At 32.6% G+C, this 15,382-nt stretch overlaps 1 protein-coding gene across 1 annotated transcript; it reads right to left on the bottom strand.

Moving 5' to 3' along the window:
• Nucleotides 1-3,706: 3,706 nt before the first annotated feature.
• LOC139487911 (Ig-like V-type domain-containing protein FAM187A) lies at nucleotides 3,707-14,321 on the bottom strand. Its single transcript, XM_071273135.1, has 2 exons — nucleotides 13,256-14,321; nucleotides 3,707-4,167 (listed from the first exon to the last, which is right to left on the bottom strand). Exons 1-2 carry the CDS (start codon nucleotides 14,287-14,289, stop codon nucleotides 3,750-3,752), a joined length of 1,452 nt encoding a protein of 483 aa, XP_071129236.1. The 5' UTR covers nucleotides 14,290-14,321; the 3' UTR covers nucleotides 3,707-3,749.
• Nucleotides 14,322-15,382: the final 1,061 nt, after the last annotated feature.

Here is a 15,382-nt window from a genome sequence, read left to right as displayed (position 1 = left end):
TTAGGGTCTGAAATAGATTTATTTCGATTTGTTGAGCATGGAGTTTATTATCAAAAGGAAAAAAAATCTCAAACATGTCAAATTGGCCAAGTTTTAACGATCGTCGTTTAAAATTATTTTCTTCTATTTTTCACAGATTAACAAAGACTATATGTACTATAAGTTATACAAACAATTAATAATACGTATCTCAAAATTAAAAAAAATCATAAAGTATAACGTTCTATTACCCCTTGGGAAACCCCGTTTGAACTAAATTCCAAAAGAAAGACATTTTTTGACAGTGTAGTTTTTCGGTCTTACACATCGATGTCACCTGGCATCTGAACACAGTCAATGTACACACATTTAGGCCACACCAATTTAATTTCTTGTTCTACGGATTTTTGGACTCCAAAAATTGGGGCGAGCGAGCGATTTGAAAATTTTAATAAAAAAATATTTAATTTGAAAATTTTTGAGGCGAAGCTGGAAAAGTAAAGGCGAGCGATTATAATTTTTTTTTGTAAACATAAAATAGTAGGTTTTAACAATATTAAAACTCAATTTATGACTTGTACTTTGAAATTTCTTTAATTTATGAAGTATTTTTCCCCTGTTCACCATGAAATAATTGTATAATTAAATCTGGTCTATGTATGTGGGACTGACAATTGGCCAATTTGCCATCTACATTAAGTCATAATCAGGTTGGGAACAACCCCTTAATGTTATAATCTAAATATCCCATTTATGAGGGGGTCAATATATTAAAGTCATAATATATTTCTTTGTAAAAAACATCTTTTAGTACAAAAGGGCTCATATGTTCCCAAAGAACTATATATCTATCTTGTATTAAATGGTCAAAACATGTCCAAGAATTTTGTAATATTCCTGGACTTGAACCTATTAACACATTTACTTTATAAACAGTTTATTCAATATTATTCAAAATAAGTGGACCCCTCTTTTAGAAAAATTGTTTAAAATAAAAATTATGATGTATTTCTCCTCTTTTTGAGTAAAACAATCTAAATTTTCAAAGGTTTTGAATAGTAGCACTATACAAATCCTTGGTATTTCTATTTTCTTTTCTACAACAGAAAAATTACCCCTTGTCTGAGGGAGGGTTGTTCACAACCTAATAATAACAATCATGACAATCACAGGTCAAATACGGCCTTTTACACAGGGCTTTGATCCAGACCAAACAGCAAGCTTTAAGGGACCCCACACTTATTGGTGTACACAATTCGAACAGGAAAACCAACTATCTAATGTATATATCCAAACGCGAAAATACCAATGAACCACATCTACAAACGATAACTGCTGAACGACAGGCCCCTAAATCAGGTACATAAACATGCAGCGGCTGTGTATAGTTTTGTTTCTCTAGCATACAATATAATCGCAGGTGAAGGCAAATCCTTCAGAAGTTCTTTTTACTTTATTTTAACAACGAACATCTTTTGATAGGGAATATAAGTAAGGGGGAAAGAAACCAATGTTTTGTTCTGTACAGGTATTTCCACTTATATATTTATATTGGAGCACTCTCACGTTTCATGCTGAAACAAATATTTTCACAGATATTTACACAGTGTTATGGGGTGCTTATAGGTTTAAAATCGTTATTAACACTGAGGTTTAGAATGTGATTTTATAATATTTACAAAAAAAAAACGGTGCGGGAAATGGACAAGATTACATTTCCGGATGCGGGAAGCGGGAATATAAAAAAAATAAAAAAATTATGTTTTGAAAAAAATAGGTGCGGGCGGGTCCGTCGAACAAGTAATCAAATTGGTGTGGCCTTAGTATGTTTGTTTGAAAAAGTAATGGCGAGATCAGCTGTGAATATTTGACTGGATTAATTATTCTCTTTAAGTCAGTGAAATGTATGACTTAACTAAACCAAGGTAAGGAAATCTTATACTGTCTTTGCACAACCTTAACTGCTTTTATAGATGCACTGACATAAAACACATTCGTTGTTTAAAATAATACTTGTTTTTTGTGATAAAGGAATCCTGCAAAAGTAAATGAGAAAGTATTGTCTTAAATTTCAACTTAGGCAGCCAACAACCATTTGATTTTCTGTAGGGGTTAGGGGGTGGTGGCTTTTGATTGTTTTGAAGAAAAAAAGTTTGTTTCCAATTTTTGGATAAAAAATAATTTGTTTTGACCCTGAGAAAAAAAAATGTTTGTTTTACCCTCAGCTGCCATTAGATGAAATGCTAAAATTGAAAGAGAAGAATTGTTTTCAACTTGTCTGGAAAAAAATCCATAGCCCCCCCCCCCTCCCTGAAAACAAATGGTTGCTGCCTTCAAACAATCTCTTTCAGAGTATCATTTTAATCTGACAATCATATTCAAAGAATTATCATATGATACTGACATGAGGTGTGACTTAATTTGGACTTGTGATCTAAAACATAATTGTTGACTTAGCCCCCTGAAACTGCTCTGAAATACTTTTATAAATATATTCTGTAATTTGTAAAAATGCATAGTTTTTTTAATGTTATTATTATTTTTTTCAAATAGAAAAAGAAAAATATTACTAAGTCTATTTTGTTCTTATTTATTTTCAAGTTCATGACCAGCACCATTTATTTATTGGTTTAGTGTGTTATTTTTATAATTTGAGTTCATTCATTAGAACTATAACTTGCATGAAATCAATGAGACAACATGGTTATATTTAGTTTGTTCATACAAAACAAGGATTACAAACTAATTTTCCTTTTATGAATTTAAAATAATGAAGATTTTACATTCAGAATACTTTCATTATGATCTCTTTTATGTTTAAATGAAAAAGGTAGGACCAACTTGCAAGTGTCAGTAATGAAAAGGAATTTCTGTTTTTTATCATTTTAATACTGTCTTGATCCATTATTCATGAATATTTAGACTACCCCTTGTATAAATTGAGTAGACATTTATTTCTGTGTTAAAATAATTTGGTTGCAGCAGTAAAAATACTTACCAAAACATGAATATTAAATTAACTCTTGGAATATTAAATTAATATTAAATTAGTAACCCTATTATGGCACATAGGAACACATAGGGCCTATTTCACAGGGACTGAGTTCTGAAAAGTGATAAAATGTGTTTCTCTATTTTTTGGCACATGTTTACAGTATCAAAATATATTTAATAATGTAATTTTTAATAATTTCCACATGTAAATAACAGCATATTGCTTGATATAACAATAGTTAGTTCATGATAGTGTCAAACAAAGGGACGTAACTCGTGAATTACCGTCGGCCCCGCTTCGTCAGAAATATCGACACATCTAACTGGCACATTTGCGTATCTTAGCATATCAACTGGCACAAATTTGACATATCATAGTCCAAGTTATGTTACATAACATAATTTAAATTCAGCATAGCTTCCCGAGAAGTTAAGAAAGAAAATTACGATTTTAATTTTCTGTGACCAATTTTTTTCGTCAACACCTTGACTTTGAAGACACATTTTGAGAGAAAAAAATGAGTTTAATCCATAATTGAGTTGAGTAATATATTTCTTATATACTCAAGAATGTTCACTTAAAAGGAAATTAGTTTTAATTCATGCAAAAAACTACAAATTCCAAAAAACGAGCTTCACTTTTTTTGGTAAAAAAATGCCCATATATGGTAATCACATGACGTCCATTGTTGCTTTAAGAAATGGGGTCAAACAGGGGTCAGCTTTCCGACTGTGTTTTTTGGAGCAAAACCAGATGTGTTATCTCTTTTTTTTTCTTACTTTGTTGCGTTTTTCTTACGTGCTTTGTTTCCAAGTGTACATATGCAAATAAGTGAAAGACAAATAATGGTTAACACAATGCCTGTTGTTGTTATAATCTGATGAACTTTCGGATCAATTCCTGTAGTGATTATCAACTTAACTGTACCAACTAATTTCGCCTGAACCCAGCAACTATAAACAGCGGTATCACTTTTTCGTAGTCCCTTTATGTGCAAACGATTGATAGTATCTATATGAACCCGTCCACGTGTTTGTCCTTTAATGGTCAGAGGATTAAAGGGAATTGATCCATTCTGCCATCTTATCAAGCTTTTTTTCTTTGAAGAATTTGGACATAACAACACAACTCGTTTTCCAGTGTCTGCGTAAGTTACCTTTCGCTTGACCATCGGTGGCAATGTAGGCTTACTTCTGCAGATAGAAAGAAAGTATTAAGCAAATTAAAAATGGACATCTTGTTTTGGTAACCACAAAAGTCTTACGGACCTCTTTTATTAAGTTAAAATGGGAGTAAACACACAAAAATTGACAGACATTTTCATACTTTGCCGGCTGTCCATTATATTATTTTTTTTAATTTGACCAAACCCTGCGGTATATGCCACCGAGTAATATTCCAAGCTACAAGTTTTGTACCTATGACAGAGTTTTGAAACATGAGAAGATATGTCTTATAAAATGTTTTCAGAAATTAAAAAAAAAAGAACGTGGACTTCATACTTTTTCTTGCTGTATACAGTTTCTGAAAGAAAATAATCTTGTTCATTCTATTATATATTTTTAGCATTTAATTGATGAAACCATATAAAGCAAAGTTTAAAAATAAATTGAATCAGGTGAAATTATTCTGTTTATGTAAAAACAGTTACGTTCACTTAAATTTCTTTGCCTAAATAAATGATCTCACAAATCAATTTCTGTCCAATATCAAAATTTGCTTATTTCATTTCAAATTAGGACCAAAATTTGTTTATTTCATTTCAAATTAGGACCAAACTTTGAATTTTGCTGTTATTTGCGATCTAAAATGTCGAAAGATTCCCGTACAACGTGAACCAAATTTTAAAATTAGTTTGTAACTAAAAGACAATACAGTATAGATTTAACACGGGATTTTTCATTTACTAGTGGTCAGTGTATATAAAGTGCGAATCCAGCTAGTTCATTTTTACTGTTATATGCGGGTATGTCTATTGTAGAATAAAGGATCATGGGAAAACTGTATTTGTTTACGTTTTGAAAATATCAAGTTAAAGGATATTTTCATTGTGATATGTCTTTATAATATACAAACATAGCATTAAACTTCAAATAAGTGTTATAAAAGCATCATAATATAGCATATCGATTATTGAAAGCGATCCATTTTAACTATAGATGCGATGAATTATCACTGTTAGTGCAGTCATTATTAATGTAGAACTTTCAAAGATGCGAGGAATTTTTATTGTAGAATTATGTGATAAATGCACTTGCAACAAATGAAAAAAAACTTAGTTGATGACTTTAGGATTTATGATACATGTATTTTCCAATTGAAATACAAACTCCTCATTCATTCTTCATCAAATATATAGCTTTTCAAACTTGTAACAAAAGCGATTCTCAAAATGTCATATTGTATTCTTCAGATTACGTTTCTCCTTGATTTTAACTTATATAGTGAATCACTGGAGCGTGACAGCAGCGGGCCCTCTTAAGCAGTCAGTGGGCCCCTACTTATGAAAAATTCTAGATCCGCGAATGGATACTACCACAGAGGCAAAACCATGCACATTTGGGTTATTGTACACGAAATGCATGCTACAATTCATTTTTGTTGATTTTAGACCCTTTGGAACTCTATGTGGGCTATTTCAGCAACTAGGCAAAAAATCCCCAAACTTGATACATGGTCAGATTCAGCATGTCAACGAATTCCAAATATCTATATTAAAGGACTTTTGTCTATAATTTTGGACCCCACAAAATTGAAAAAGGGACCAAAAATATGAAAAAATGCATGCATCGGATACTTTTGTTATTGAAGGCATGACTGTAACAATAGGATGAATATACAAAAATATCTTTTTCTGGGGTCTCATTGGGGGGTTCTGATCCCGGATCCCGCTTACTGTTTTGTCAGATTCCCGCATTCCGCTTATTGTTTTGTCAGATTCCCGTATCCCGCTTATACTATGCAGTTCTAATTTTTTGTAATTATCCGTGTCCCGCTAGACTTCATTTCCCGTTTTTCTCTACACAATCATTTGACTTTCACCTGTCACGCTTGCAAAAAATCGGCAATCCGGCGTGACGCTTATACCCAAATGCGACCCACTATTTTACTCTATTTTGACCCATATAAAGCCCATTATAAATATATTAAAAAAGTAGCGTAGATTTTTTCATCCCTTTTTATCCCGTCTCGTTTCGTTTTTGAGCCATATAGATGTCGTATGTGACAATGAGACAACTCTCCATCCGAGTCACAATTTATAAAAGTAGACCATTATACGTCAAAATACGGTCTTCAACATGGAGTCTTGGCTCACACCGAACAGCAAGTTATAAAGGGATCCAGTGTAAAACCTTTTAAACGGGAAAACAAAGGTGCAATCTATATCAAGATGTACGTAATTAGTGGTGAAGTGTCATGGAAATGGATAAAACAAGAATGTGTCCTCAGTACACGAATGCCCCACTCGCACTATCATTTTCCATGTTCAGTGGACCGTGAAATTGGGGTAAAAACTCTAATTTGGCATTAAAATTAGAAAGATCATATCATAGGGGACATGTGTACTAAGTTTGAAGTCGATTGGACTTAAACTTCATCAAAAACTACCTTGACCAAAAACTTTAACCTGAAGCGGGACAGACGGACGGACGAACGGACAGACGGACGGACGAACGAACAGACGGACGGACGGACGGACGGACGCACAGACCAGAAAACATAATGCCCCTCTACTATCGTAGGTGGGGCATAAAAAATAAGGATAAAGATCTCTATACGCTTTATAAGAAACTAAATGGAATACATTTGAAATAAATGTTATTTCTATTGAATTTAGTAGAGTGTTTTAAAACCAAACTTTTATCCGTAAGTTAAATTTTATCAAATCTTTGTCTTACTTTATCTATTATTTGAGCAAGTCGGCTAAATTAAGGATTTACAGCTAATTTCCTAATGCATGTAAAGCAAAACTTTGGTTGGCTTGCTTGCTTTGTTTGTATAATTGTTTATACAAACTTTGTAAATAAGATTGACATTTTTAAACAATATGAATAGGCATAGTTTAACCTGTATTTTTAATATTTGAATTAAATTGGGTGTTATCATAATGATTATCCAATAAAAAAAAGCAAGCAAATCAACTAAAGTCTTGCTCTACATGCTTAAAGAAATGAGCTGTAATAGATAAAAAAAAAAATTATAATTACACAGTGAAAATGCACCGCATATACAATACTAATAATTCGCTCCACAGTTAAAATGAAAGAATAGTATCATTATTCGACAGTAAACATGACTAGCATTACGAAATCATCATAGTGGAATGTAGTTAAATATGAAGAAACTGAATGACAAAACATATTCTACGTTATACAACTTTAATAATTGTATTAAAATGAATATTTTTTACTGCAACAACATCTCACCTGTTAGTTATAAAGCACCTGCACGATCTGTTCGTGAAATGTCCTAAAAATTCACCTATTTTGGTATATATTTCACAGTTGGATGGCTTTAGGCGCGATAAATTCCGCTCGCATCTCTTACTTTGTTTTATTAGTATTACACTGTGTCTAAACCACACCGGCAGAATTTGATCGGACTCGATGGTATCTAACATCCGGCACAATGACGGAACATCAATAGACAGAAGAAAGATAGGTTTCTCCTTATTTTCTTATTTTTTTAATGACATCGAAGAATATATATACATAAACAACTATTTTCTATTGTGATATGCAATATTTTCTACAACCGTTCTATATTAACGGAGAAATAAGTCAAAATGCATGTCAAAATGACGAATTGAGTGAACCTTGCCTCGAAATTGTTTAATTTCTCTTTAAATTGTTCACATTGTACGGAAAGAAAGGTACGGGAAGATAGATACTGACACAGAGATTGCAAAACTAGTCATTATGAGCATCTCAATACTTGTATTTATGTGTATGGAACGAAAGAAATAGGTCATGTCAAATAAAAAAACACCGGTTTCGTCATTGTTGTTTACTACACAACACCCGGTTTCGTCTATATATATCACCCGGTTTTTTATATTTTTTTAAAACCAACAATTAATGAAAAGCAACGTTAACACGGATCTGAACATTGTCTTTCGAAAGAAATTAAATATATATGTATTATAAAGTAAACTTGGCGTGTTTACATTTATTTACATAGGTAAATATAGTACTACACATTTTCCTAATGAAAGTCGTATCCGTTATTTCACTGATCTTCAAACTAATTTTAAATGGAATATAAATACTCAATAGCAAACACTGATATCTAATTATTTTTTTAACATTAACATTATGATATTTTTTTATGTAGGGTTTGAGATACATCGCAGTATGTGACCCCCCTTTTTTTTTTTACAAAGAAAACCTAATTAACGCTTAAAAAACAAAATTTAAAACATCACCATAAAGTATGCAGAAGTTAAGATTTATATTACTAAGAAGTGTGTAAAGTTTGATGCAATAATGATAAATCATTTTGAGATATGGCGCGACATGTTAACAAAAAACACACTCCTGTTTTACTTACAAAGTTCTGTAACTCAAAAAGATTTAATTTGATTTTCACTAAAAGGTTTACAAATCGTTTGACCATTTCAAGAAATAACTTTGTTAAGTTTCATGAAAACTAGATAAGCTCAAGTTACGGTGCGACATGTTTACGCTGGACATAAAGATAGACGGATATGTAGACGGACGGACCGAATGACTGATAGATGGAGGAACGGACGGATGGAAGGACGGACGGACAGACGGGTGTATACAATAATACGTCCTGTCAAAATTGGGACGGGCGTGTAAAAACGCAAAGAAATGAAAAATAATCGTAATTAAAGGTCAATAAGTTTTATTAGGATATCGGCCAAGTCGATTTATTTGTATATTTGTCTGCCTTATCATTTTCCTATATAACATTTATATATATTTGAGAAAAATGTATAGAAATCGATAAAAAGAACTTGATATTCGGCATTTATTATAATAAACATAATCCAACTCACATAATCCGATTTCCCGGGTGTTCCTGTTTTCTCATTTCTTACAATATTTTAATTCGGTATACACTTTATAAGATAAGTGGCGAATCTAGATGACGTATAGGTTGCACGCCCCGACCCCACCTTCGGTTGCCAAAACTATATTGATTCCTGTATTTAACGATTTTGTAAAGCAAAAAATAATCAAAATATTGTTCGACTCGCTACGCTCGGCGGTATGTAAAGGTTGTTCGAAATACGCCCACTTTGAAATAAACTGAATCCGTCTGTCCGTATATATTGTCAAAATATATTGACCAACGTCAGTGTACGATCATCATAACACAATGGCGACAGTACAGACTCGGTTTTTTTAATAATGTTAACAAAATAATTATTATTGAATTTTATCGATGACCTGAGACTATTATACTAATTTGTACATAGCAGTATAGTTACAATTAGTGATAAATAAATTTTATTTTAATGCATGGTAGTTGTAATCCTACATTCATTTTCTATGTCGATTATGCATGCATATACATTTGTCTTATTATCAACGTTTATCCTTAAGAAGATTTATTTTTAACGATGGTAGAAAAGATTACATACATGGAATGATTAGATTACTTATAAAGGTGTCCATTCTTTTGTGCGAGAAAATCACATATCAATTGTGTGTTTCGATTTTTAAGACCGTAAACTTTAATTTCAAGTTTAAACATGTTCAACATATTTTCCCATAACTCATATAGAAAATGCATATTTAGAGAGCTTTAATCTCAATATGCTGTTAAAAAAGTTCGGAATGCAAAGTAAAATTAAAATATTTGTGTTCTATAAGAGTAGGAATTTGCTTATTATTTATTTGAATCTGAGACTCATATAAATAATAAGCCGCTGTCCGGTGAACGAACTTGTTTTCGAACGACCCACAAAACTCATTTTGAACGCTGAAGTTAAATAATCAATTATATTGTAATGCGATTATGATTTTTTTTTATTTGACCAAACCGGGTTATTCATTTTGAAATCTACGACGAAACCGGGTTGTATACATTGACGAAACCGGCCAGTTCCATTTTGACATGACCCATTTCTTTCGTTCCATACACAGAGTTACAATTATTGAGATGCTCATAATAACTAAATTTGCAATCTCCGTGTCAATATCTATCTTCCCGTACCTTTCTTTCCGTACAATGTGAACAATTTAAAGAGAAATTAAACAATTTCGAGGCAAGGTTCACTCAATTCGTCATTTTGACGTGCATTTTTACTTATTTTTCCATTAATATAGAACGGTTGTAGAAAATATTGCATATCACAATAGAAAATAGTTGTATGTGTATTTATATTCTTCGATATCATAAAAAAAATAAGAAAATAAGGAGAAACCTAGCTTTCTTCTGTCTATTAATGTTCCGTCATTGTGCCGGATGTTAGATACCATCGAGTCCGAACAAATTTTGCCGGTGTGGTTTAGACACAGTGTATTATGTATTTCTGAACATATACATTTAAACTATTTTTCTTCATTTTCTTCAAAAATTAAAAAAAGTTCGTCTGTTTATTTATCATTCTACATTAGACATTTATGGCATATACAGTAAAAATGATATTTTAGGATCCGCACTTTACATACACTGGTGGTTAAGAATTCATGTTTTTAAATTTGCACATTAAATGATTAACACAATGTTAGAACACTACGTCCGCATGAATCTGTGCTGCTGTTATTGTTAGTATAGATTACAATGGCTTTTACTGTGATCCTGGTGTAAAATGTATCGTGGGAATTAGGCTCCTATTGGCTCATGCAGTGCAATGCCAACCCTAAATTTTGTGATTATCGGCTTTTCTTCAGCTTTTTACATTTAGGAAATAAGGAGCCTAATAGCTTCCAGTGCCACAAGTTTCAATTCATATCAGTTTCTCAAAAGTAAATTTCACAACACGTTTGCAATTTTTAAAAGAAAAAAGGGCATAACTTTAGAACAGTTAATGACTCACTGCCCAAATTCGAAATTTGTCTGCTGGTTTTAATTCTTAGCATTGTGAATGAGTTTCATAAAATTTGCAAGATGTAGAATTGAAAATATAACAGACGGACGGAGGACAGAAAGACGCAAAAACGGTCGGTCATGAGAAACACTAAATTCCTTCGTTGATTACAGCGGGGGAAAAAACATTCTGCTTACGATTATTGTCATCTGAGAAATTATTTATAATTAAGTAATCTTGGGCTACGATGCAGTCCAACACTGTTCAATGTTATCTTACCAGGGTACCAACTGCTAATGTCAAGGAAAAGAAAATAGGCTACATCATAGATTTGATAAAAATGTGCATGCAACTTTAACACATTGAACTCTAGATAACAAACTCAAATCGAGAAAAAAAAAATTGAAATTTTTAGTTTAAATTTAATATATTTATTTATAGTGGATTGGGAGACAAGTTATTTCAACTTTGCGGTTCCGGTTTTCTCCCCGGAGCGGGTATCGAATCAGGGACAACTGTGTTAGTAGTCCGATGACCTGACCACTAAACCCCGGCTCTCATATTTGAACTTTTGAATAGATTATTAAAGAGAATGTTTTTACTGAAAAATTCAGCAATTGTATACAATTTAAATGTATGCTCTAAACCAAGAGAAGATATTTTTCTTAATCGGTAGCACCGAAACATAAGGTAGGCATACTATTTCGGCCACTGGACGTAAAATAGATTTGTAAATAAATAAATATTGGTACTCGACTTCCATATTTTTTAGGTAAAGTTGAGGTATAAATAGTAAGTGAGAAGCATTGTTTCGCATTTTGATTTTACATATTTGGAAGTTATTGTGCAATAAAATAAATATGTATATAACTGAAGAATAACGTAGGTTTCAAAGTGGTTTAGAATATTACACGGAACGGAGTAAACTGATTTCAACACGACCGAGAAGCAAATCTGATTTTTATCAGAGTGCATTTTTTATTAATGCCAAGTTAAAAATCAGACTTTTATAATTAAAAATGCAATCTGATAAAAATCAGATTTTTAACTTGGCACCGTAAATAAAGTATAAACTTGTAACACACACATTTTGTACTTTTGTCCTTTTCCAATATTGTACCATAACACAGAAAGTAGAGTCCACAGCATTCATTCGAATAAATTTGATAGATTTGAGAGGAACCTGATGTGTTGTTCAGTTACTGTCTTATTGACGCATATTTCAAATCTCCTTTTATTCATACAAAAATAAAATTTTGCTAGAAATTCAGTTGGGTGTTTGTTTGGATTGTCTTTCTTATGCTTATACAGATTAGCATCTGCGATTTTATGAGATTAGCATGTATTAAATTTGCAACTTTAAGTCAAGGTCTCAAAGGATTAATTAGTAATGAAATGTTCATAATATATGACAAACTGTGAGAATCTCAAAACACACGCATGAAACTACAATCCAGTATTTTCTAGTTGCTGAATAGTTGAAACCACATCAAGGTTTTACACTACCAAACTATATTGTACGAATATAACATATGAGGTTGTATTAAAATAAAGTAGTGCTATAATAAATTTTCCCCCTTTTTAACAGGATTTCCAATGGAAGATATCGGTTATTGATTTGGTCATTTACGGCAAGTGGGCAGGCAGACGGGCGGTTCGGCCGGGTGGGTGCCAAACAGTGACCGTGTAATATTTGAAAACGCGTTGAAGAAAAATCTTTTCAAATTAATAGATATGTGGTTTTCTGTGACTTACTTAATGAAGGTCAAGTTCGATTTCCACGATTTTAGCTTCTATCGTTGTTGAATTGTAAACCTTCAAGTAGCGGGAAATGAAAGCTAGATTGATGCATTTCTGAACCCCACAAAAACATCTTTTTTTTCTTGATAATGTTTGGGGTCCAGATCTGCCAATATCATTTTAAAGCAGGCAAATCTGGTTTGCGGTCAATCTGACAACCGCTTATTTTTACACAAGGAGATCACAATGCAGTCTTAAAACACATTCATTATGTGCTCATTATGCGTTTATTATCACTGAACTAACTAATACATATTTGTTTAGGGGCCAGCTGAAGGACGCCTCCAGGTGCGGGAATTTCTCGCTGCATTGAAGACCTGTTGGTGACCTGTTGTTTATTCTATGGTCGAGATGTAGTCTCTTTGACACATTCCCCATTTCCATTCACAATTTTATGATATTTTAAAACTTGTAAATTAGTCCCTAAAATTGATTTAACAAAGTCCAAAACACGACCATAAAACTGAAAACAAACTTACTTTAAAGAATAAAATCCGGAATCAATTGTTTCTATAATTTTCCCATTGGAATCTGTTATCGTTAGAAATGCAGGTGTTGTAGGGCATTTCATGAAACAGTCCCCTAATATTGTTTCGCTTTTTCTGTCACGTATTTCCTGTAATCTCTTCACCCCTGGTGGTAAAATTGTAGAACGACATGGTATTCCGTCAGGGTATAAGATAATCATAGGAATGTCCATTGGTTCTATTGGTTCATCAATCTCAATTTTATTTACCATACAAATTCCTACTTTTCGTCTTTTACCGAGCCTATTGCATTGGTTACAATCACTCCATTCGGACCATAGTGTAAACAATTTTAGGTTGTGGTCAGGTAATTCATGTTGTGGTAAAAGATTCTTAATGTCACTCTCTGGAAGAGTAATCCGTTTTTCCCTTTCGATCACATCCAGTTGATAAATTTCTATATATTCTTGAATATTTGATTGGACACAAAAATACTGACCACCATCTACGACATCAACATTTAGAATAACCAGCATCTTGTCGGAGGTAATTTTTACTCTCTTGCTATTTTCCACATAATCCAATTCACCTTGTTCTGCTCTAAGTTGTTGCCATTCTATGTGGTAGCTGGAAGGGTCTTGGTCCGGACGGAAGCAAGAATGACAAGTCATTTTGACTGTTTGGCCTTCTAATGCTAAAATTGCTTTTACATGAATTTTCTCCGAATATGCTGCATTCCTTTCCTCAATACATTTATAATAAGCACTGAAAACAAGCTTAGCTTCCTCTGGAGTAAATCGCCATCCCATTTCTTTGTATGCTTTATAATCTGTTGCGCGTTTCTCCCTCTTTTTCTCGTTGGCATTATGAAGATTTAGGGTACGTACAATCAAATCATCCTCTTCTTCATCAACTTCAATATTATCCGTGGGAATAACTCGCAAGTATTGGACTATAAAAATGGTTACGGCAACGCTGACACACCATATTAGGACTGATATTTTCACGCACATCCATTTTCTAGCGCTCACGTCTTTGCTACTCATTGTTTATCTACATGTGACGTCATATGACTATGTCGTTACATTTTTATGCAGCCTTCGATTATATCGATGTAGTCATTTCGCGATATCGTCCCTAACTATTTCAATCATAAAAAGAAATAACAAATCAAACAATAGCTAGTTGTATTGTCCCAGCATCTGTTTATAGATGTCACTTCAGTCATAGGTACATGTACATAGGGACAATTTCTTTAAGCCCTCCATCTTGTTTTCAAAATCCGTTATTGTTTTATGTTTTCTATTAAAAGATTTATTTCGCGTTTTTTTTATTTATTATATAAACATAAATATATTAGAAATATCTCAGTGCATTAAACATATATTTTTCATCACTTATAATTTTTTGAATCGGTCTATCGCTCCAATTTTTGTTCATTATAGTCTGAAAGAAAACGTATTGGTAATAAATTGGAAGTGGCCTTACCCGAACCCTGCTAACTGTCCTTATTTGCAAATGGAGGCTCAAAACAAAACAATCAATTTTACCAATGGCATAGGATTGTAAAAGTATGAAGGACCAAATAAACAACATTCAAATAAATTTGAAGGCGCAAAGTTTAGGAAAATATCGAACCTAGACCGTTACCCGCCCAGTACCTGGTGTTCCATTACTACTATCCCTCAGTTTGGCAATAATTAAGTATTGCATGATTCAAATTTTATAGTTTGTCTGTAAATTTTCATAAAGCTTGGGTTGTAACATACTCAGAAAAATATAGCCCTCTTTTTTTCCTTCCAAATAATTGTATTTTGACATTCCAGTCGTTTGGTATCAAGTGTACCCCCCGCTGGCTATTCAATATGAGTTGAGCGCATGGAAGCCTTATCATATTTCAAATGATAAAATTCCATTAAAAAAAAAGAATTCGAACAGCTGATTTTTTCTTAAACACAAAATACGATAAAATTTGTCTGAAGTTACTGAAGTGCTCATTTCTCCCTCTTTCTCATTCCTGCCACTACTCATAAATGTGTTTTTCTGTATTTTGTTGTTGTTTCTTTATTCTTTAAAGTTAAAAAGTACGACGTGAAATGATGGCAATGAGAGTACGTTTGTTATTCAATTGTTTTCTAG

This window comes from Mytilus edulis, chromosome 9, assembly GCF_963676685.1.
Source record: "Mytilus edulis chromosome 9, xbMytEdul2.2, whole genome shotgun sequence".
NCBI classification, from domain to species: Eukaryota; Metazoa; Mollusca; class Bivalvia; order Mytilida; family Mytilidae; genus Mytilus; species Mytilus edulis.
The sequence above is the reverse complement of the archived record's forward strand: the minus strand, read 5'-3'. Positions and strand labels throughout refer to the sequence as shown.

Bases quoted from the DNA above. Each gene is read 5' to 3' on its own strand.
- LOC139487911 (XM_071273135.1), bottom strand. From the start codon at position 14,289: ATGAGTAGCAAAGACGTGAGCGCTAGAAAATGGATGTGCGTGAAAATA. The intron at 4,168-13,255 runs GTAAGTTTGTTT...TTCTATCTGCAG, and splicing joins TCCGGATTTTATTCTTTAAA to AAGTAAGCCTACATTGCCAC.